The following is a 24,662-nucleotide window of genomic DNA, read 5'->3' as shown; positions in this document are numbered from 1 at the left end:
TTCTTTAAGTTTCTCACATCGTATTTACCGAACTGTGAATGTCTGGACTCCATCTGGGTCCTGTCATGCAATTAACACTGTCTCTTCTATCCCCCCCCCCCCCCCCCCCAAGGACTTTCTGGGCCAGACCTTCTGTACCCTCGGAGAAATCATTGGCTCCACAGCAGGGCGGCTGGAGAGGACCCTCTCGTAAGTGCCCCAACAGCATCCTGTATTTTGTGTGGATGGGACCTTCCCGCCCTCCTTTTTGTCTGTTCAGGTTGTTGAATCGTATTCATGAAAGGAATTATGCCCATAAATAATTTCTCGAGGCAGGCAAAGTGAGAATAATACGAGTCTCCCTATCTATCGTGTCATATTTATTGATGGCTGTGGTGCAAAAACAACGCATGAGTCATCACACTAATGCAGTGTGTATAGACTCACCGCGTTTTAAATGGCCTCATCTATTATGTTGTTACACCGGAGTGTCGGATCAGCGTCACTGAGCTCTCATCACTGAAGGTTTTCATACGTCACACAAAGTATTACATGGAAGTCAATATAACTTTAGATATTGACAGAATCTGATCATATTTTCTGCTCGGTTACTTAGAAAGGAAACCTTTTTTTTTTTTTTTTTACATAATAAAAGGAGATACTGCATTGAATGGGGGCACAAACCCATACTTTGTATTGTATCTCTGCAGTGTGGGTTAACACACTGTATTCTGAGGAGTGAAAATAATTCTGGGAGACAGAGAGATGGGAGGTCATCACCAGTGGAGCTCATCAGACAGGCTGCAGGGACACGGTTCTTCACTGGAACGCATGCATCAGAAGCTGTGGCTGACACACAGCAGCACGTTCGCCTGCACGAGTAAAAAGAACCATAATGTGATTGGTTGTCGGCTTCTCTTTATTCTCTTCGTATAGCTTTGTGGCCGCAGCCGGTCCCGCCCCCCCAGATGAACAGTATCCCCACTGCCACAAAGAAGGTCCTCCGTAACGTCAGCTCTCTCTTCACTTAACCAAAGAACAGGGCCGACTGTGGCTCGGTGGTAGAGCAGGGTCGTCCTTCAATCAGAGCATCGGCGGATTGATCCCCAGCTCCACTATTCCATGTCGATGTGTCCTTGGGGAAGACACTTAACCACAAATTGCTCCCGCATGGGTATGAATGGTTAGTTAGAGTCCTGATTGGCAGGTGGCACCTTGTAGTGTAAAATAGCTTTGAGTGGTCGGATGACTAAGAACCTCAATTTACCAATGGCTATGGTAAGTTTATAATGAATAAAGATGAGAGAGAAAGATCAATGGGTAGGATCACAGGATCAGGAGACAGCGTCGAGAGACATGGTTGTTACTGAAGGATTCGTTGGGTCGTCTAGTTTAATATGACACCAGTATCTTCACTCTAGCTTTAAGGCTGATCCCGCTACAGCCTTAAAGATCCAGCCGGTCTACAGCAACTGACAACTGAGCTTTCTCCAAAGACCCTTGAATTAAGATTTTCTTTTCCCGTAGAAAGTGATCGAGAGTTTTTCTAAGTAATGTAGCACTTTGTTTTCTTTTCATACTTCTTCTCGCTGCCGTCCAACTTTGCCAGTCAGCTAATTTGCTCAAGCGTTTATTCACGGAGGTTCAGCTCAACCAGCGGCGACAGCTCGGCCTGTAAACACATACAACTCCAATCTGTCATAGTCAGTTTTAGTTTAAAGAGGGGTTTTTTTTCTTTACTTTTTTCGGGAATGGAAGCACAGTAAATGAATCGCTGCCACTGACTTCAGCTGGACTCGGTGGTCCCCTGAAGCCAGTTCGTGGTCCCCTGCAGCTGTTCCCTGCCAGCAGCGATACTGACATGTTTTAGAGAGCTTATCGCTCTCGGACAGACACGACAATCGGCCGAGGTTATGATCCAACGGCCCAAATGCCACCGAGCTGGGCGAGCACAAGGGTGGAGAGAGAGTTGTGGGGGTAATAAAGTATTTTACAGTTTGGCATCACTGGATTGCGAAAGTAAATGTGATGCCACATTCACGACATTTGCAAAAAGTAGATTTACACCCTCCCCCCTCTCTTGAATTGAATGGGCTTTTAAAGACTTGGACAATTACCTAGACTCATCAAAAACCTGCCATAAATTCCATGCCATTAATCATCTTTGCACCGTATCCATTAATTGGATTCACCTTGAGGAGAGGGATGAGAAAAGCGACAGGTTACATACAATAAGACCTCTGTCTGAAGGATTCCTATAATGACTCACTCTGTGATTAATGGGGGACGATGGAGCTTAAAGACACTGACATGGTGGGGGGGATTCTCCAACGGACAACGGCCCGGTCGATCCGTCAAGCGAGCGGACGCCTGCCGGTGGGAACGAAATAGTGCGAGTGGAAATTGCAAAGTATGTGACAGGACGTGTCAGCTTTTGAAATCTTTTTTTGGGGGGGGGGTCTTTCTTTTAAATTAACAAGTACGTGCTCCTCACGCGCGGCTCACTCTCGGTCTTCTACGTCACGACCGAAGTCCGCCGCTCTCGAGCTTGGCGTTGCAGGAAATCACTTTGCGGATCTCATTGCACGACCGTGAAACTTAATCTCAGCTCCATGACTCTTTATGTTTCCTGACGACGGGCTTGTTAAACTCCCCCAAAGGATTTGCTACCTGATATTTCGGAGGGTTTTTGCAAAGCTTACAAGATGACATGTTATCCTTTATGAGTAAACCAACACAATGGCTCCTGCTTTTGAAAAATGGGGCTCATTAGGTGCTGAATGTTCCCTTCAGCTAACTATAGGTGCCATTTTGTGCCGTGCAGGAAGCCTGCAGCGGGGTTTATCAGAGCTCTTTCACTGAAAAGCAGCAGTGAGAGGGTTCGTCTCCGCCAGTGACCCCCTTCAACATTACACACATTCATTTGATCCTTTTAATTCATAGAAGAATATTGATTGGTGCAGCGTTAAAATTATTACCTGCATTCTATTCTGAATGTGGTGTGCCGTGCTGAAAGTGACCAATATCTAACTCAAGCTGACATTTTATTTGTCATAACAACCAACAACATTTATTTGTAATTTTTTTTTGTAATTTTGATATCGCAAATGTTCTCTGCCATGCATACAAAAATAACCAAGACAAAAATACCTGGTGGCCTTTAAACAATTTGAGTTTAAACAGCCCGAACGATACAGCTGAGATGTGCAACTGTCCCTAATGGTCCCTCGATACACACCTCGGGTCCGTGGTTTCGTCCCAAAAATACACACACACACACACACACACACACCACAAACAACGCAGTTTGGCTCTCAACGGCCTGCAAGATTCAGCGAGGAGCAAAAAGTAGAGCAACCAAAAAGAACGGCAATACAAGTGTTTCGGGGAAAATGTGCTTAAAAAATGGAAAGAGGAAACAACCCCCCCCCCCATATGGTCAATGTCTCTGATGGCCCGCCTGCAGGGAATAGACAGCTGTCTGGAGCTTCTGATAGATGAGACACAGCAAAGCCCAGGGGGAAGAAACAAGGGAGGATGAAGGGAGAATGGAGAGGTAAAGGGGTGACACAAAGCAACAATGGGGGTATGCGAAAGGGTGAGTGACAACTCTGCAGACAAAAGGAGAGAGGGAGAATGGAGACGAAGAACGGCAACCTAATTTCCGCAAAAAAAAGGCGACAGAATCTGCGAAGATGGAGGAGGAGAGGGGGGAGAAGAGGGAGGGATGAAGTTGGGAGTTGGTGCGATAGATGGAGGAAGAGAGATGCAGAGTACGAGACATTTCCTGCGAGAGACTGAAGAAGACAGATTTGTGTTCCCAAACTGCAGAGTCCTCTATACGCAGTGTGTGCTGTCATATAGAAAGAAGACTGTGTTCACAGTTTGCTCCACAAGTGCACATACACATAAATATCATAATTCAATAATAAACTTGGACAAAGGCAACACAGGCCCTGTGTGTGTGTATATATACATGTATACATATGTGTGTGTATATATATATATATGTATACATATGTGTGTATATCTATATATATTTATGTTTATATAAATTGGATTATTGATTTTTCTTTCTGCTATTGCTGTCTTCACACACGGATTCCAAAACACATATGGCCCTGGAAGCCCCCTCGTGTTGGTGGGTGTATGCTTTTATAGGTCAACAGTTTTAGAAATGGGCTTCATGCTGCGTGGCGAACTGAGCACTCCTTTCCACTTACCTGCGTGTTGCCAAGGCAACCGAGGGGGGTGGGGGTCTATTAACCGAGGCGGTAAAAGTATAACAATGATCCAAACTGCACTTTTGAAAAAAGAAAAGATGGGGAGCTCTGCGGGATGTATTATATGGATGCCCATAAGAGCACACAGCGAAGGTATTTATGGACATGAATTGATTTTTCATCGAGAGAAGCATAACCTGTTATACACACAGACGGATGGATATATATATATATATATATAATGTATGAATTAATCCATACGCAGTTGAAGGCATAGTAGTTCTGAGCATGAGCTAAAACCTTTTACCTTTGTCCCCATTCGCAGTTGACAAGCAAAAACAGAAAAAAGCAACAGACAAATCACCTATTTGTAAATGCAATCTGAGAAAGAAAAAAAAAAAACGAGCCGATCTATTAACAAACCCACATGTTGCCAGTCGCCCAGATGTAGATTGATGAGGCGGACGGCGGGCTGAATAAGCTGTCCTCGGAAGGACGCTGGTGTCGCTGGGCGAGTGGCGATGATAACCAGCCTGTGTCGTGAAATTACACCTGAACCGAGACGCCGGTCGCTGTGTGTCAGAGGGCAGGGTGTGTAATTGGGGGGGCAGTTGGTGGGATGCCGGCTGCTCCGTGTGGCCGATGGACAAAAGAACAGCACACACATAGAGTCCCAAAATAAGAGATGTTCTGCTCTGTGAGATGACGCAAAAACAGTGACAGATTGCGGGCCGGTGTTGTGCTACGGAGCTGGAGGAGTCATCTGCAGATGCCATCTCATCCTGTTGCAACACACTTGTGATACAAACAGACAGGTAGGAACACGTTATTCAAAAAGTGTCTCCGGCTGTATTTAGCTGTGCGTGAGGTCTCAGTTTTTCTTTGGTCTGCTCAGTGACTTGATTGAAGGCAGGCGTCCACTCGGTTGTATTATATAAATAACTGTGGTGGGGCGATATGATGATGTGTACCGTTGTCAGAAATGTTGCCATATCCTTTGGCTGAATGAGGCTATTGTGGGCAATGTTGCAAATCAAGGCCGGCATTGGATTTTTAGCCATGCTAGTGGCATGGTTCTAAGGATGTCGATGTCTATCTGTCAGGTGGTCCATCCACCACTATGGCCCAGACCTTTGGTTGGATATCATTAAAAGGTGGTAGTTATTCTTAGTGGCAAGACGATGACTTTGGTGATCCTCTGACTTCCTGTAGCCAGCAAAAAAAACCACGCGACATTCAGACTCCCCAGAGGATGAATCCTCCTGACATTAATCATCCTTGACTTTCGCCATGAGGTCGACATTTGGCGATGTCAGTGAAAAGACGACTGTTTTGATGGATTTCTGTAGAACTTTGTGTCCACATTCATGTCCCCCTCAGAATGACTTGTAATAACTTTAGTGATACCATAGCCTCTTGTCCATCGCCACCATCAGGTCGAATTACTTAACCAATACTTTTGTTTTCAATTCAGTTTATTTTATATAGCCCAATATCACAAATTACAAATTTGCCTCAGAGGGCTTTACAATCTGTACACATACGACATCCCTGTCCCAGGACCTCACATCGAATCAGGAAAAACTCCCCAAAAATAACCTTTCACAGGGAAAAAAGGGAAGAAACCTTCAGGAGAGCAACAGAGGAGGATCCCTCTCCCCGGATGGACAGAAGCAATAGATGTCATGTGTACAGAATGAACAGCATTTACAAAGTTACATAAACACATTACATGAATATGACAATGTATGAATGGAACTCCAATCCATGAAACAGAAGGAGGTAGAGAGGAGGGGGCGGGGCATCAGCAGGGCCACGGTGGGAGGCCGGCTCACCAGGCATCAGACACCTCCAGGTCCAATGGACCCTATGAGACGTGAAGTCACAACGACTCCGGGGAGGAAGCAGAGTTAATAAGGTGCAATGGAGAGATGTAAATGTATCCATAAGGAGAGAGAGAAGAGGAGAGAGGTGCTCAGTGTATCCTTAAACATCCCCCAGCAGCCTATAAGCCTATAGCAGCATATCAAGGGGCTCGACCAGGGCAAACCTGATTCAGCCCTAACTATAAGCACTATCAAACAGGAAAGTCTTAAGTCTATTCTTGAATGAGGTGACTGTGTCTGCCTCCCGGACTGAAAGTGGAAGCTGGTTCCATAAAAGAGGAGCTTGATAACTGAAGGCTCTTGCTCCCATCCTACTTTTTAGGACTCTAGGAACCACAAGTAGCCCCGCATTTAGTGAGCGCAGCTCTCTAGTGGGGCAATATGGTACTACAAGCTCCTTAAGATATGATGGTGCATCACCAATCAAGGCTTTGTAGGTGAGGAGAAGAATTTTAAATGTGATTCTTAATTTTACAGGGAGCCAGTGCAGCGCAGCTAATACAGGAGTAATGTGATCTCTTTTCTTAGTTTTTGTAAGTACACGAGCTGCAGCATTCTGGATCAACTGGAGGGATTTAAGAGACTTATTAGGGCAGCCTGATAATAAGGAGTTGCAGTAATCTAGTCTGGAAGTAACAAACGCGTGAACCAGCTTTTCTGCATCTTTTTGAGACAAGATGTGCCTGATTTTTGAAATGTTACGTAGATGAAAAAATGCAATCCTTGAGATTTGCTTAACGTGGGAGTTAAAGGACAAGTCTCGGTCAAAGATAACGCCTAGATTCTTTACAGTGGTGTTGGATGCGAGGGAAATGCCATCTACAGAAACCACATCACCAGATAATTGATCTCTGAGGTGTTCAGGGCCCAGTAAAATAACTTCAGTTTTGTCTGAGTTTAACATCAGGAAGTTGCAGGTCATCCATGTTTTTATGTCTTTAAGACATTCTTGAATTTTAGCGAGCTGGTTGGTCTCCTCTGGTTTGATCGATAGATATAGTTGAGTATCGTCTGCATAGCAATGAAAGTTTATGCAGTGTTTCCTGATAATATTGCCCAAAGGAAGCATATATAAGGTAAATAAAATTGGTCCAAGCACAGAACCTTGTGGAACTCCGTGATTAACGTTGGTGGTCATTGAGGCTTCATCGTTTACAAATACAAATTGAGATCGATCTGATAAATAGGATTTAAACCAACTTAGTGCGGTACCTGAAATGCCAATCGACTGATCCAGTCTCTGTAATAGGATGTCATGATGAATGGTGTCGAACGCAGCACTAAGGTCTAATAATACCAGTACGGAGATGAGTCCTTTATCTGATGCAATTAGGAGGTCATTTGTAATTTTCACCAGTGCTGTCTCTGTGCTGTGGTGTTTTCTAAATCCTGACTGAAACTCCTCAAATAAACTATTCTGATGTAGGAAGTCGCACAACTGATTTGCGACTACTTTCTCAAGGATCTTAGAGAGGAAGGGAAGGTTAGAGATTGGTCTGTAGTTAGCCAACACCTGGATTAAGAGTGGGCTTTTTCAGGAGAGGTTTAATTACAGCTAATTTGAAGGAATGTGGTACATGGCCTGTTAGCAAAGACACATTAACAATATCCAGCAGAGAGGTGCCAATTAAAGGCAACACGTCTTTAAGCAGCCTCGTTGGGATGGGGTCTAAGAGACAGGTAGACGGTTTAGAAGTAGAAACCATTGAGGACAATTGGTCTAGGGGAATGGGAGAAAAGCTATCCAAATATACACCAGGGCATACAGCCGTTTCCAAGGCCACTCCTCTTGATGACAGATCGGTAGTAGTTAAGGGCAAGAGAGCATCAATCTTGCCTCTAATAGTTAAAATCTTTTCATTGAAGAAGTTCATGAAGTCATTACTACTGAGGTCTATAGGAATACACGGCTCCACAGAGCTGTGACTCTCTGTCAGCCTGGCTACAGTGCTAAAGAGAACCCTGGGGTTGTTCTTATTTTTCTCTATTACTGATGAGTAATAGGCTGCTCTGGCATTACGGAGAGCCTTTTTATATGTTTTAAGACTATCTCGCCAAACTAAGCGTGATTCTTCCAGATTGGTGGAACGCCATATGCTTTCAAGCTTTCGTGAAGTTTGCTTTAGGTCGCGGGTCTGAGGGTTATACCAGGGAGCAAACCTCCTTTGCCTCACTGTCTTTTTCTTCAGTGGGGCTATCAAGTCTAGTGTCATTCTCAGTGAGCCTGTAGCACTATCGACAATATGATCAATCTGGGACGGACTAAAGTTAGCACAGGAGTCCTCTGTCACATTGAGACGTGGTATTGAATCAAATGCAGAAGGAATCTTTTCTATAAATTTAGCTACAGCACTGTCAGTTAGACATCTGGTGTAGAAACTTTTGACTAACGGTGTATACTCCGGGAGTATAAACTCAAAAGTTATGAGGTAATGGTCTGACAGAAGAGGGTTCTGTGGGAAGACCTCCAAATGCTCAATGTCAATGCCATATGTAAGAACAAGGTCGAGGGTGTGGCCAAAGCAGTGAGTGGGTTTCTGTACTCTCTGACAGAAGCCAATCGAGTCCAACAATGAGATAAATGCAGTACTAAGGCAATCATTGTCAATATCCACATGAATATTAAAATCTCCTACAATAATAACCTTATCAGTTTTAAGGACTAAACTTGATAAACACTCAGAAAATTCAGATATAAATTCTGAATATGGACCTGGTGGCCGGTACAGTATAACAAATAGAATTGGCTGTAATGTTTTACAGGTTGGATGTGAAAGACTAAGAACAAGGCTTTCAAATGAGTTGTAGTTTAGTTTAGGTTTAGGATTCATTAATAGGCTTGAGTCAAAGATGGCTGCTACTCCACCTCCTCGGCCGGTGCCTCGAGGAATGTGAGTATTAATATGACTTGGAGGAGTTGATTCATTTAGGTTGACATATTCTTCATGCCTCAGCCAGGTTTCAGTAAGACACAATAAATCAATGTGATTGTCTGATATTAAATCATTTACTAATACAGCTTTAGATGACAGAGATCTAATATTTAGGAGTCCACATTTAATTCTCTTCTTTTGTTGCACTGTGGCAGTAGTGATGTTAACCTTTATGAGGTTATTTTGTATGACTCCTCTTCTGGTTACTTTTGATTTAATTAATTTAAGTGGCCGTGGGACAGACACAGTCTCTATAGAGTTAAGGTTAAGGGTGGGTAACTGCTCGAATGGAAGTGCAGAGAAGGGTGGAAGACTACAACTCTGCTTCTGCTTCCTGATCTGAACTCTGGGTCATGGATTAAGTCCGCTAATCAACTTGGCCATGTTCGCAGAAATGAGACGCGCTCCATCCCAAGTGGGATGAATGCCGTCTCGACTCATCAGATCAGGCTTTCCCCAGAAAGTCTGCCAGTTATCTATGTAGCCCACATTGTTTGCTGGGCACCACCTGGACAACCAGCGGTTGAACGACGACATGCGGCTATACATGTCATCATTGATCAGATTGGGGAGAGGGCCAGAGAAAACTACGGTTTTCTCTGTTTATGACCTAATACCTGCAAAACTAATGACATCCCAATCGATCTTGAGCGTTTAACAAACGTAAGCATGCCAACACACTGAACTAAGATGTGTTAGCATTTATTTTAAAGCTCTGCTGTGTCTTATTACATTATTTTTGCATTAAGGCAGAATCTGGATTTTTCAAGTATTTAATTTGCTGATGAAAAACTGTTTTTTAATCTGTAAACATTTTCTCGATTGTTTTACAGAAACTTTACTTAAAAAACAATTACTAAATTGTGGAGTAATGAATCCATTCACATGTTGAGTCCTAGTAGAGAGCCTCTTTTGAGAAAGTTCCTTGACAATAAAAAACTTTAATTTCAATTGGTTTAATATTAATTCCCCTTAATCTAGGGAGCTTGGTGGTAAAAGAGCATTTAAAAGACGAGGTGTTTTTAATCAGCTGGCCTAGTATACTGCTAAACTGCTGAGAAACCTCATCTCAGCTGCTTGTATCCACAGTATCATCCCTTTGGTCACTCACCAAAGCAAACAACTAAAATGAATACAGACCGACAAGCATGCTCAAGATGATCCAAATGTGTGAGCGGTGATCCTCTTTTTGAATGATTATGTCTCGCCCCTCTTGCAACTCTAAACACTCAGACATGGTTGGCCAACACTTTGTATGAACTTGTTGCATTTCGCGCCTTCAGCTAAAAACATGAATCATATCTCAGGGAATATGGTAGCAGATTCTCCAGATTTATCAAACACGCATATAATTAAGATTTCCAGGACCCCTTGACTACCTGTGACTGTGAATATTGTGATGTATGCTCTTGTTACTAACTGACAAAACACAATCTTGTTCAAATAAACTTACTAGGTCAGGGGTACAAGAGGCCCACTTTTCCACAGTGTCACAGATACAGAAATGAGGGATTTATTGACTGAGATCTATTTTCTATTTTTTAAAAGCCCCAGAACTATGTTCTCAAAACCAAGACAATCTGTCCAATATTGACGTTTGGTCAGTGGCCCTACACATCAAACTATGATGTTCTAGGCTTCCCTTGAGTGAACAGGGATGGCGTATCAGTTTTTGCTTGTTACAAGCACAGAGTCTTTTCAAAATAAACTTTCAACGTGGGTTTGCTTAATTTTTAGGTTTACTGACACAACAAAACTCTGTTTTGCACAGGACACAAACAGCAGTCTCCTGGGCAAAGGTCCTATGTTGGTTCGACCCATCCAACCTCCCCTCTACAAAGACTTTGTTACTGTTAATACTACATCAGTTATGGTCTATGGTTGAGTTTGCATTGGAGGTAGTTAGATTTACATTGGAGTTAATTAGATTTACATTGGAGTTAGTTAGATTTACATTGGAGTTAATTAGGTTTACATTGGAGTTAATTAGGTTTACATTGGAGTTAATTAGGTTTATATTGTAGTTAGTTTGGTTTATATTGTAGTTAGTTAGGTTTATATTGTAGTTAGGTTTATATTGTAGTTAGTTAGGTTTATATTGTAGTTAGTTAGGTTTCTATTGGAGTTAATTAGGTTTATATTGTAGTTAGTTAGGTTTACATTGTAGTTAGTTAGGTTTATATTGTAGTTAGTTAGGTTTATATTGTAGTTAGGTTTATATTGTAGTTAGTTAGGTTTATATTGTAGTTAGTTAGGTTTACATTGGAGTTAGTTAGGTTTATATTGTAGTTAGTTAGGTTTCTATTGGAGTTAATTAGGTTTATATTGGAGTTAATTAGGTTTATATTGTAGTTAGTTAGGTTTATATTGGAGTTAGTTAGGTTTACATTGGAGTTAATTAGGTTCATATTGGAGTTAGTTAGGTTTACATTGGAGTTAATTAGGTTTATATTGGAGTTAATTAAGTTTACATTGGAGTTAATTAGGTTTATATTGGAGTTAATTAGGTTTATATTGGAGTTAGTTAGGTTTACATTGGAGTTAATTAGGTTTACATTGGAGTTAATTAGGTTTATATTGGAGTTAGTTAGGTTTACATTGGAGTTAGTTAGGTTTATATTGTAGTTAATTAGGTTTACATTGGAGTTAATTAGGTTTACATTGGAGTTAGTTAGGTTTACATTGGAGTTAATTAGGTTTATATTGGAGTTAATTAAGTTTACATTGGAGTTAATTAGGTTTATATTGGAGTTAATTAGGTTTATATTGGAGTTAGTTAGGTTTACATTGGAGTTAATTAGGTTTATATTGGAGTTAGTTAGGTTTACATTGGAGTTAATTAGGTTTACATTGGAGTTAATTAGGTTTATATTGGAGTTAGTTAGGTTTACATTGGAGTTAGTTAGGTTTATATTGTAGTTAATTAGGTTTACATTGGAGTTAGTTAGGTTTACATTGGAGTTAGTTAGGTTTACATTGGAGTTAGTTAGGTTTACATTGGAGTTAGTTTGGTTTGCATTGGAGTTAATTAGGTTTATATTGTAGTTAGTTGGGTTTGCATTGGAGTTAGTTAGGTTTACATTGTAGTTAGTTCAGTTTGCATTGGAGTTAATTAGGTTTATATTGTAGTTAGTTGGGTTTGCATTGGAGTTAGTTGAAAGCCTGGTCTGTCTCATATAGATGCTAAAAGGTGCCACAGTGCGTGGGTGTCAGATGCCGACTGACACACTGGTGGTATTAGAATCTTTTTTTTTCAATTCAGTTTATTTTGTATAGCCCAATATCACAAATTACAAATTTACAATCTGTACACATATGACATCCCTGACCTTTGACCTCACATCGGAACAGGAAAAACTCCTGAAAAATGACCTTTCACAGGGAAAAAAGGAAAGAAACCTTCAGGAGAGCAACAGAGGAGGATCCCTCTCCCCGGATGGACAGAAGCAATAGATGTCATGTGTACAGAATAGTATTAGAAGAGTTGGGAGTGAGAAGTTGTGGCCGATACACATTTGAGTATAAAAATAACACCTTAATTGCGTAACCAAGTCTTTATACATGGGCAAACAAGCTGTGACGGCCGAGTAGACATGCTGATCAAAGGGTTTATTAATGAGTTCTCTGCGGTTACGTTTTCCCTGTATTCCACTGTATTTCCATTTTTTTGCCAGCTGCTGTTGTGTCATTCATTATACAATTATGTGAAGTTGTCAAGGTTATAGAGTGAGCTGACCTGGACGTCAAGCTTAAAAAACATTGCCTACAGCTATCTGCTATAGAAGCTAGTTGGCCGACCTACTGATCTTTAAAGGTCATGGATTTCATGGTCACCAATTAACATTTACCATATGTTTAAATTATAATGAAATTGTTTTCAGTTGCCAGGAGCCTCACCAGATACCCAGTAAAAGACTAAATTGAGTTTATTTTGTGACATTGGGAGTTTGGAATTTTAGTGAATTATAAACTCCAATGTCAACGGTAAAAGTCATGTTAAATCTCTCTCTATTCCTTTCAAGCTCTATCTGCCTCTTCCTTCACACAGACACACACAAACCAGTGTCGTCATTGTTTGTCCCCTGTGATCTGCGTCTCACAGAAGCATCACCTGCCATCTGGTTCAAGTCTCTTCTGGATTGCTCTGCTGTGACAGGCACGATGACAAAACACTTCTGCCGCTCTTCTGTAGGGAACTGTAAACTTTATCAAGCTTGAAGTCAAATATATGACATTTAATAATGCCCGTGCTGCAAATGTGATTACAATATAGATATCCTTGGCACCTTTTGGAGTTCAGTCTCTGCAAATATCTCCCTTAACCTGTGATTCTCGCAGTGTGTGAAAATGTGTAAAAATTATGTTTGCAAAAGGAAAAAGAAAAAAAAAATTTCTCAGTTCCAAACCTTCACGACACAGCAGAAGAATCCGCGCAGAGATTTACAAACGTGTCTCTTCCGCCTGGCAAGGATTAGCTGTTACTGTTACTTTATCTTGCAAACCAAAGATATGTTTGCAATTGGCTCTGTTTGAGCACACAGAAATGAGCTCAGAGCTAGTTTCATGCTTGCCAGGTTTGAGCATTTTGGCAAATAACACAACAACGTTGTTCGACAACAGCCACGGATACAGACAACACCAATCTGTTAGCAACACCACTTGTTGCGACAACAAAGAATATGGATTAGAAAGACAAAGTTTAGAATAAAATTAGATAACGTTAGACAGGACATTGAGAGACAACTTTCTTATTTGGCAGTTGAAATTTAAATGATTCTTTACAATACAATATTATCTTTATCTTTGCACTTTCCCCAATCTGCAATTAAAAGTGTCAAATCAAAATGAAAATCAAAGTCTTAAATAAAATTAATATCAAAATAATGGTGACGATGCAAAGCACTTCAAGCGCTGCCACTGGCTCCGACAATGTCCACTAGAAACATTTCAGAAGCTGGGTTTTTAATTTTTATTTTGAGTTTTACAATCTTAATACACACGAGTACATCTAATCTAGATGTGGTAACTGATGCTTTTATGCCTTAATTGAATCACAACTTTGTATTTCTTCTAACGTTCTTGGACTTTAGAAAATGTAATGAAAGCCGGTCCCAGCTGCTGTCATTGACTTTCAGTTGTCTGTATTTTGTTCGATGGTGTCGTGGCAGTTAAATAACGACTTGCTGGTCAGCAAATTCCATACACAAAAAAATATGTCAATGTGTTTCCATCGGTGCATATTTACAGCGGGGGCACCACCAGTGGTCCCTGGCATGGGGCAGCTCTGCACCACTATCCTTTACTACATCTAGTAAAATGAAACATGAATTCCACGTAGTCTCACTCTTTGGAAGTCAAAAGAATATTATTCTCTGGAGATTAGCAATCTTCATTTCGAGGTGGTTGTCATCTGTGGCTGCTGTGACAGATGTTTCAGTTTTCCATCTGTTACATGAGCAATCAGAAACGGTTGAACCAATCTTGAATCAGAAAGTAGTTACACTTTACAACACTTTAAGTGCTGACTCCTTCCAACAGATCCACTTTGAACTGACTTTTGAAAACTTGCTAGCCTTACAACATTGAAGCTGAAAACAAGCCATAGAAGGAGACTCTCTGCAAGGGTTGATATTACAGGAGGTACTAAGAGGTAAACCACTAGGTACACAACTCTTGCTAAATGGTTGAGGTGTGGTATTGACCTAGAATGTTAAGGTTGCGTATTGAACTGAAATGGTTAGAGTTGGGAATTGAACTTGAACATTGACCTAAAACGGTTAAGATTAGGCATTGATCTCAAATTGTTTAGTTTAGGCAATGGTTTTGAAAAGTTAAGGTTGGGTATTGACGTTAAGTGATTGGGGTTAGGCTTTGTCCTTGAATGGTAGAGCTTAGGTTTTGTCCTTGAATGTTAAGGTTGGGCATTGACCTTGAATGGTTACGGTCGGGTATTGATTTTAAATTTTTAAGGTTGGGCTCCTCAAATGGTTATGTTAGGGTTTAACGTTTGGTCAGGTCCAAGGATGTAACCCTACACTGCTTATTGAACCAAGCTGTTGAACCCAATGTGTTGTGACTGGAGGACACATGGACTCATTTAATTCACATGTGCAGAACCCATTTTGGCTTTTGCTGTAGGTATTATTATTAGCAATAGTTGTAAGGCTGTCATTATCTTGGAGGCCAAATACTTTGACCTCTCCCTCGTGGTAATTACAGCACACTCTCTAATCCCTTATTCATTTTTTTTCATATAATTGAAATATTTTTTAAATACTTGCTTCTTGTAGTTTTACCTTTCCATCCTTAAAATTCTCTTTAACTTTGTCAAAATGGTTTTATTTTAAAGTGCATTATTATGATTGGCGGCCCAGTGTCATGGCGGGTTGATGGTCCTACAAACCCAGGACTTTCAACCACGTCTCTTGGTCGTGGTTTTTGTTTTGCCTAAACCTAACTATTTGTAGTTATTTTAAGCCCAACCATATTGTTTTGACAAAAACATAGCCTGTATTTTTTTGTTTATACCCTGACATTCAATGGTGATAGTGAAGTGTGATTGTTACCTAAAATAACTGTAGTCAGTTAAGTATGTAAGTCTTGTAATAAAAGTGAGGGATAACAATAGGAACAAGTTTTTACCTTCAGGTCAGGAGATTCTTTTATTGCTGCCATAGCTGTATCCACAAACAAGACGGGGAAATAATCTCTCACCGCACCGAGCTAATCAATGAAATCACATTCTGCATTGTTTGGTCAGGATGAAATATTTGCACACTGAGTCTTCCATGTTTGATCACGCCTGAGTCACAGAGCCTGGCCTGAGAAATTACTGTTGGGTAGCTTCCAAGAAAGAAAGAATAAAGAGACCGGTACGCCCATGCATGGCAGTCCGTGAACCTTTCCAATGGTAGCTGTGACCCCGAGGTTAACCGGTGTTCTGTCAAGAGACTACACTTCACTGCACTTCATTAATAGCAGATGGCGGCTCAGCCGGTTGTGTTTCCCGTGAGCTGTTTACAGCTCATGAAATCACTCACAGCTGCCTGCACTTTGACAGACAAAATATTCAAAAGCAATACATTAAGACTGGCTGGTGTTTCTTTAAGATCCGACAACTCAAGCAAACAGATACAGTATGTCAAATAAAAACTCTTGAAAACCGAGCTCTAACAAGTCTCTATGGCCCATGTATGCATTTCCTAGTGAGAAACAGAACAGGCTAAATACTCTCAATATTTATCAGAGGAGCAGCATGTCCTTATTATTCAGTGTCAGTGCCAGTGTCCAGGCAGTTCTTGTATACAGTGGGATGGCTGGCAGGCCCGCAGTTGTACACACTGTAGATACATTCATAAATAATTCTCCCTCTGGAGCTGCTCCACTACAGCTGGCGTGCAGCGTGAGCAAGAGAATCCATCGATTTACGAAAAACTACGTCACGGAAGAAGGCCGACAGGACTTTCTTTTCTCCCGGTGGCTTTTGTTTTTTCCCTCTCCCTCTCACCCTGTCAGTCATCTTTCTCCTTCTGCTCCTTCTTTTGTGTCAGAGCTAGATCAGCCGGTGCCAACGGTCCCGCGGTGGGGCTGTGATTCTGCATTCTGCTTCATCGTGACTAAGACGCGGCTGAAATATTCCGGGTTAGCGGACGACGACTCTGCCTCCTGTTTTTGCCTCCTCCCCCCCCCCCTCTTTTCTAAAAAGTTGAATTTGGGCACAAGGCAGCAGATGAAAATGAGACGAAAAGACTGCACAAAAAGCACAAAGAGGGCCGCTATGAAAAAGAATAATTACTTATAATGAAAATTGCAAAAGCGGAGGACTTTTATTCAGTCTTACTCTCATACTCGAGACATTATTCAAATCAAGATGAACTGAATTACAAATCAACATTGTGACGACGTGCCCTGTACCGTTCTTTCATGCAGCGACGTGTGCTGTGCCCATGAACTCAATGCAAATATTCCTATTTTACAGAGATTTGCTCATGTGCATTCATGTATGATGTATGCATACGTGTTAATGAAAGGAAGAGGTGTCTGGATATCAAGGACGAAACACATTGTGAGCGTGCCATATAATTTGACTCAGCTGTCACTGGAGCTGTCAGATGTGGAAACACATGGATGTCTCAGAATTTTCTTTTAAAAAGCACACATGTTTTTAGTTTGTCCTCTGTTTTTTTTAGATTAAGTTTTGATGGCAGATGTTGTGCCCGCTGAGAGTAAAAACCAAATGGTGATGGAAAGCACAACAGTTCAGGAACACAAACGACTAGTTCATGATGACAAGACGCTGTTGATGCGCCGTTACGTAAACCTGCTTTAGATCAATGCCAATTCAAAGACCTCATCCACATTGTCGAAATCATCTAACTATTCAGCCATTACTTTGAGAGTCCTTTAGATAAAACTGAGCTTTGCTTTCTGGACTATTAAGACAACAAACTCTGCCCAGCTGGCAGTTGTATTTCCATTGTTGTCTCAGCGAGACTCCATAATGTTGTCAGGCTCAGATTTTCATTACGGGCTCAGTGTCTGTCAGTGGCAAAAACAAGTACTTCATATGGACATACAATGACGGTGCTAACTGGCCCCAATGCGATTACATTCGGCTGCTGTCTACATCTCTGGTGAGCTTTAGATTAGGGTGCATATATATATAGTATTTATTTACTGGGTATCAATAAAACACCTACTGGTAAATGTGGAGTAACAGTGTTGATAATGAAATACAATTTAGTTGAAAGGTTAGAGAAATTTAAATCCCGGAAACTTGAAGCTTCCAGATGGTAACATTAACGTATAGTTAACGACTTTAAAGCTTTGTTTTCCTCTTTTTTTCCTGCTTACTAAAAGTAGTCAAAGAATGCGTGATTAGCTGACCTCCTTCACCAAAATAATAGCCACTGGAATGAATATGTACAGTTGTTGGTGCTACATTAATGCTGCACTGTCCAGTTTAAACTATAATCTTACACTTATACTGCAGTTAGCATAGAGAGAGTGGGACAAAATAGTAAAACAAGCTGCACAATGTAATACAATCCAAGTGGAACTGCATAAAAACATTACTTACTTTAATTACTTAAAAGTCAGTTGTTAAACTTATTTTCAGAATAACTTTTTTAATTGAATGTTAAATGCAATGCTTAGGTTAATAGTGTTCCGGAGCTTTGATGGGAATGTATAGCTCACAAATCTTCACGACCAATAAGAATGATAAAACTGTCATTCCTCCCACCCTAATAGGGTTGACCCCCTGGCTAAACTCCGCCCTTCGCTGCTACTCCGTAAAACTGTTTAGAGCTACACTACCATTGAGCCCATACTGTCACTAACTGCACTTCCTGAAGACATTTTTTTGGAAATAAGTAAAAAGCAATTCCAAAGACAAGCATTTACAATATTTGTTTGAAGGATAGCGCAGTAATCCGATCCTCTGATTGAAGGACGACCCTGCTCACCACTGAGCCGCAGTCGCCTCGACAATCATCTCCCGGCTGAAGTCCGGGGTCATTAATTCCCCTTAACCAAGGGAGCTTGGTGGTAGAAAACCATTTAAAAGATGCAACGAGGTCTTTTCAATCAGCTGGCCTAGTATACTGCTAAACTGCTTAGAAATCTCATCTCAGCTGCTTGTATCCACCCGATGAGTCGGTCGTGGGCATCGGTTCTCTGGACACTCCCTGCTATTGAAAGCAGCGCCTTAGATAACTTGTTGATGGTGGTCGCCTTTGTCTTGGACACTACAGTACATGTGTCCTCCTAGTCCTTGGTACCTCTTACCTAGATTTCCGGCTCACCTCAGGGCTCACATTGATTTCAGTAGTTCGACTGTAACCCTCTGGCTCTCCACCAGGCTAACCAGGTCATCTAGATTGACTGGTCATTTTCTTGGCCCTTACAACTGTATATGGATGTCAAATTAAAGAACAACACTGTTCCTGTAAAGGCGTGTAGGTCTTTATTCACTGTTACGATCATAAAATCAACCTTCAGTACCTAGCGTGGCATAGAAGTGTTAACTGATGTGCTAACGTGCTCTGCTAATGTTAGATCTACAGGTTTTTACGTTACGCTTTAGAAAACTAGTATCATTATTACACAACATTTAACCATGTCAATGGCTCCAGTGCTCAGATATTGGAGCCTGTCACCAGGACATGAAAGCACCACATAACAAGTGTTCTAGTGCTAAGGTTCTATTTTCGTTCCAGCCTATCTCATGCAAACCCATCTAATATATTTATATTATTGTCACGTATCAAAGTTGAAGTAAGCTGTGTTCTGTTTAGTGTGCAACTGTTGCTAACATCAAAGGCAAAAGCTGCCTTACCCATCACTCATCTGTCTGTCAAGCCTCTTTTTTATTCTCACGCCCCTTACCCTCTTCCTCCTTCATCTCTTCAACCTCATCTTGTGATTCAGGAAAGTATGATGGGGTAGCAGCAAAGCTTGGCCCTGACTGTCACAAAGTTCCCCCCTCGTTTTTCTTCTCTCGCTCCCAATCCGTTGCTCCTTTCCTTTTCCGCTCAGTCTATTCTTTAAGACATCCACACTGTTTTTTTCTGTTCAATTCCTCACACTTGTCACGGTTCAGTGAATTGTTCTTTCATGACAGTCAGTTCCGTCTCAAGACATACAATTAATGTGAGTTTAAATGGGAGGGAAACAGAAGAAGGAACAAAAAACACAGCCTTTACAAGCTTTAACCTTGAATACATTGAAAAGGGTGTGATGGAAGGGATGTATACATTTTTGTTCTTGTGTGTGTCATTCCTCCAATTTGCAACATTAGTAATACTGAAAATTACAACAAAATGATATGGTCTAATAAGCAGTTAAAAGCGGTTGTTCTACATATAAAAGAAATAATAATCACACCAACAGCTACTATTAAAATGATTCAAGCTTCAACCCATCCCTTTATTACATTACACATTTTATAAGATTGTATCCTGCTCAATAAAGCCAATTGATTTGATTAAAACCAAATCCTTTCCTTAGTTTTTTATTAAACCTCCAATAGAGGTGAAACTCTGCCTGAATCTCTGGAGTAAATATGTAAATGCCTTATTTCTTTCCTTTTTATGTATCATTAAAACTACCTGGGCCCTATTTCTCGTACGTGGCTCAACAAAGTCGAGCACATGTCCTATTAGCGAGCTAAAAATTAACAAACTTATCAAACCATCTCGTTAATTTGAACCAGACGTCAGTTCACAGGATAGTTGCGCGTGCCCGTCCGACTTCAAAAGGAGGAAGTGTCGATCACAGAAACCATGATTTACTAACAGCATAAAGGCAAATAAACTCAAAGGAAGAGACTCTTTTTCTCCGTTGAGGAGCAGGAGATGATCATGAACGTATATGAGGAATTCCATACCATAATCATGGCAGAATCTAATCAATTAATTCACTTCACTCACGCTTGAGAGGGGGCGTGGCTTATCTCCATGGAAACATTTATAACTTCCGCCATTCACCATGGATTAAAAAATAACCACGATTTCTGCTTTATACTTGTTGTGGAAATCCCACAAACGTCGGAACATCTAATGCCCTCGTGTTTGGGTTTATAACATTAATATCATATATATATATATTTATACATAACATCACCCGTAGGCTCACACAGCTCGGTGACTTTCACCGACTATACGTCTAGATAAGTGGATGGAAATCCTCTTTATTCGCATCCATTCGTCTGTGCATTGACTTTCATGGAATCTACTCTCAACGCAGCATCCCTGTTGGGAAAATGTATCGGCTCATTTTAAGTGCCTCATTCTTTAAATGTGCCTGCTGGCAGTCGGCGTAATGGCATGCATCATCCAATGAGATCTAAAATAACTATCTCAACTCTTTCAGAACAAGTAGACGAAGTTCACGAGTTTATAGTTTTAATCTCTAGTTTCAAGTCTTCTTAAATACAGCATGATGTTCATTTTGTAAATTATAGTCCATTCAGAGTCAAACAGACCATAAAGTGGAGTGTGCTTTAGGGTAGGCTTATTGTGATTACATTACATGTCATTTAGCTGACGCTTTTATCCAAAGTGACTTACAATAAGTGCATTCAACCATGAGTCCAAACTCAGAACAACAAGAATCGTGAAAGTACAATTTCTTCAATAAAGTTAAACTCCAAAGTGCTATCAGTAAGAGACATTTAAGTGCTACTAAAGTGTTAAACTACAAAGTGCTATCAGTAAGAGACATTTAAGTGGTACTAAAGTGCTACTCCGGCGCTACCTTCCCTATTCAAGGTATAGTCAAAAAAGATGTGTTTTTAGTTTGCGACGGAAGATGTAGAGACTTTCTGCTGTCCTGATGTCAATGGGGAGCTTGTTCCACCAATGAGGAGCCAGCACAGCAAACAGTCGTGACTTTGTTGAGTGTTTAGCTCGTAGTGACGGAGCTACAAGCCGATTGGCAGAAACCGAGCGAAGTGAACAAGCTGGGGTGTACGGTTTGACCATGTCCTGGATGTACGGTTAGACCATGTCCTGGGTGTACGGTTAGACCATGTCCTGGGTGTGAGGTTAGACCATGTCCTGGGTGTACGGTTAGACCATGTCCTGGAAGTGAGGTTAGACCATGTCCTGGGTGTGAGGTTAGACCATGTCCTGGATGTGAGGTTAGACCATGTCCTGGGTGTGAGGTTAAACCATGTCCTGGATGTAGACCGGACCCGATCTGTTCGCAGCACGGTACGCAAGTACCAATGTTTTGAAGCGGATGCGGGCGGCCACCGGTAACCAGTGAAGGTCGCGGAGGAGCGGAGTAGTGTGGGTAAACTTCGGGAGGTTGAAGACCAGTCGAGCAGCTGCATTCTGGATGAGCTGTAGAGGTCGAATGACATTAGCAGGTGGACCTGCCAGGAGGGAGTCACAGTAGTCTAGACGCGAGATGAGCAGATCCTGGACCTGATTGAAAGGTCGCTACCGCTACGGCGTCTCTATGTAACTCCTCAGCATTAGTAATCCCAGATGGCGACGGCAAACTCGAGGCTTCAAATCCATCAGTCCACAAACCAACGGGTGGCGTCACGATGACTACGTCCACTTCTTATACACAGTCGATGGTTTAAAAGCAGCACTTACATGTGCCACATTCTAAATGAATGTAATGTAATGTAAGCCTGTTCAGTGAGGCTATTTAGCTAGCACTAAGACTAGCTAACCATATATTATATTACGTTGGGACCTAAGATACATTATTTACTGCACAGACGACTGCTTACTTGTCTCTTAATTGCTGCAACAAAATTCTGACGTCCTTTTATTTATTTAGGTAGTATACATTGAATTAAATATTTGGGTCTCCATTTTTTGCACAGCATAGGAAAAGGCATGTTCATGTTTGACAGTGGGCTTTCACCCAGAACCCAATATGGCAGCAGCAAACGGTAAACACTGTTGGAAAAAAGACAAGGATTCAAATCTGTACACAAGGTGTCTCTTCATTGTTACCACCTCTGACATGCCCTTAATCAAGGCACTATACCTTCATCTGCTCCAGTGGAGCTCCTCAGTGGCCAAATTAGATTGTTGTCATGAGTAGCTGCCAGCATTTGTGCTAAGAGCTATTACCCTGGTAGAAAGTAAGTCATTTTATTAAGTAACTACTGCTTTATGGTTTCAAGATGTTTAATTTGCATTAGCACGTTAGCCGTTTAATCACACACTGAAAGCCCTTTCAATCCACTGTGTGTGTTTGGAAGGGTGTTTTCAAAATTGTTTCAGATCGACAGGATTTATGTAGTGTGCCGTTTTTTGTTTTTTTTGTTAAATGTGAATGTTTATAACAAGTTAGGAAACTAATGCTCCGAAATTGAATAGAGTTCAGTTTGCTCAAAAGTTGCTATTTTCAGAAAAGTAAGTGGAGGACTGCATATTGTAAACATGACAATCCGCAGGCTGGGCTGTCACCTATTTCAATAATGGCTTGTAGTTATGAATGACATCTGCTTGGCAATTGTATTATTTATGACATGCCACAATTACCTGCTTTCTTTCTCTCTGTCTCTACTTTCGCCCTCAGTGGGATTCCAGGAAAGAAGTGTGGAGTCATTATCTTTGCTGCAGAGGAGCTCAGTAACTGCAGGGTCAGTACTCACACACACACACACACACACACACACACACACGCATGTACACACATGTGTGTATTTGTTTTTGGTAATATTTGTATTACAGATGAAATGTATATTGATCACATTAAAGTTAAATGATCCAAGTAGTTTTGTTAAATTACGGAGGTGCCCTCTTTGATAGGTAGATATAACTCAAGGATTTAAGTCACCGCTTGGCAATTTCTTAAAGCAAATTAAAAAGCACATTTGCAGTTAAATTTGGAGAATAGTTTTTAATAAAATGACAAAAAACAGCGGTCCTCACTGGATGGAAAGTATAGTGTGTAAGAGTGAGAGAGGGACTGGTACATACTGTATATCTTTCTGAGGACCAATTGGAGGCTTAGACCTTAAAAAATAGGACATTTTTATGGAAGGACAATTAAAAGCCTGTTTGGGGGTTCAGACCTTGTTTTAAGGTTACTTCCATGGTTAGGGTAAAGGTTGAGGTCAGGCATTTAGCTGTGGTGGTTAAGGTTATGGGCTAGGAAATGTATGGTGTCAATGATGGTCCTCACAAAGTTAGAAGTACAAGGTTGTGTGTGTGCGTGTGTGTGTGTGTGTGCACGCGCACACTCAAGAGACCATTATGTGAACAAGCTTATCCTGGTTGTGTTTCCCATCATTTCTCTGGGAGGGAAGTTTTGCTCTTGACAATTTCCAAATGCTCTTCAGAAATTCTGACAAGTACACACTGTATGTGTGTGCGAGTGCGTGTGCGTGTCTAGGCTGACAAACCCTATCTGTTATGACAAGCATAGGTTTCCCGTGATGCCTTCCTACTGGAGGCAATGACTAAAGTGCCTCATTAGGGGCAATCCATCCATCCATCTACCTTTCCATCCTCCCTTCCTTCCTTTCTTATCCCAGGCATTTCAACAAAGAAGCAGGAATGAAATAGTTTATCATTAACTGCTGCGCCCATGCATCCATATGTATGAAGCCATTCCTTCTGACTATATTACAGACAGCCCATAATAAAATTAATTTCATTAAAATGTGTAATTTTAAAGAAATGCAGGATTCAAATCACTGCAGTCTATGCATCGGTTATTAAGCCTATCCGAACGCTCTTGTGTGGAATTCTGATCCACGGGTGCATTTCCATTAAGTGTGAGCTTTTACCAATTACTCTGCATTCTGAAGGAGTCTCAGTTCCACGAAATAAGATTGCAAAGAATACGTTTTTTTTTGATGCTCCACTAAAAACTGCATGACTTCTCTCTCAGGACATTGCCACCATGCAGTTGTGTGCCAACAAGCTGGACAAAAAAGACTTTTTTGGCAAGTCTGACCCCTTCCTGGTTTTCTACCGGAGTAATGAGGACGGAACGTGAGTCTGAGCACTTGTCAGATATGAGCAGATATGAGCAGATATGAGCCGATAAGGCACTCTGAACAGACGGGAACAGATTGGATGTTGAAATAAACATTGAAGCCTGATTTAGGCTGTCTAAAACTAAATAATTAGAGAGCTTTTCACATTGTTGTTAAGAGTTTC

General features: G+C 41.2%; 1 protein-coding gene across 3 annotated transcripts in view; it reads left to right on the top strand.

Annotated features, from left to right (window-relative positions):
• The window catches only part of LOC117733489 (copine-9-like), a 71,103-nt gene that overhangs the window by 23,415 nt on the left and 23,026 nt on the right, over positions 1-24,662 (top strand). For all 3 annotated transcript variants that reach the window (XM_034537177.1, XM_034537178.1, XM_034537176.1), the window contains 3 exons: positions 113-189; positions 23,071-23,134; positions 24,391-24,494. In XM_034537177.1, the coding sequence (XP_034393068.1) occupies positions 113-189; positions 23,071-23,134; positions 24,391-24,494 (245 nt within the window). The remainder of the gene's footprint in view (positions 1-112; positions 190-23,070; positions 23,135-24,390; positions 24,495-24,662) is intronic.

This window comes from Cyclopterus lumpus, chromosome 7 (genome assembly GCF_009769545.1).
Source record: "Cyclopterus lumpus isolate fCycLum1 chromosome 7, fCycLum1.pri, whole genome shotgun sequence".
Lineage (NCBI taxonomy): Eukaryota > Metazoa > Chordata > Actinopteri > Perciformes > Cyclopteridae > Cyclopterus > Cyclopterus lumpus.
The sequence above is the reverse complement of the archived record's forward strand: the minus strand, read 5'-3'. Positions and strand labels throughout refer to the sequence as shown.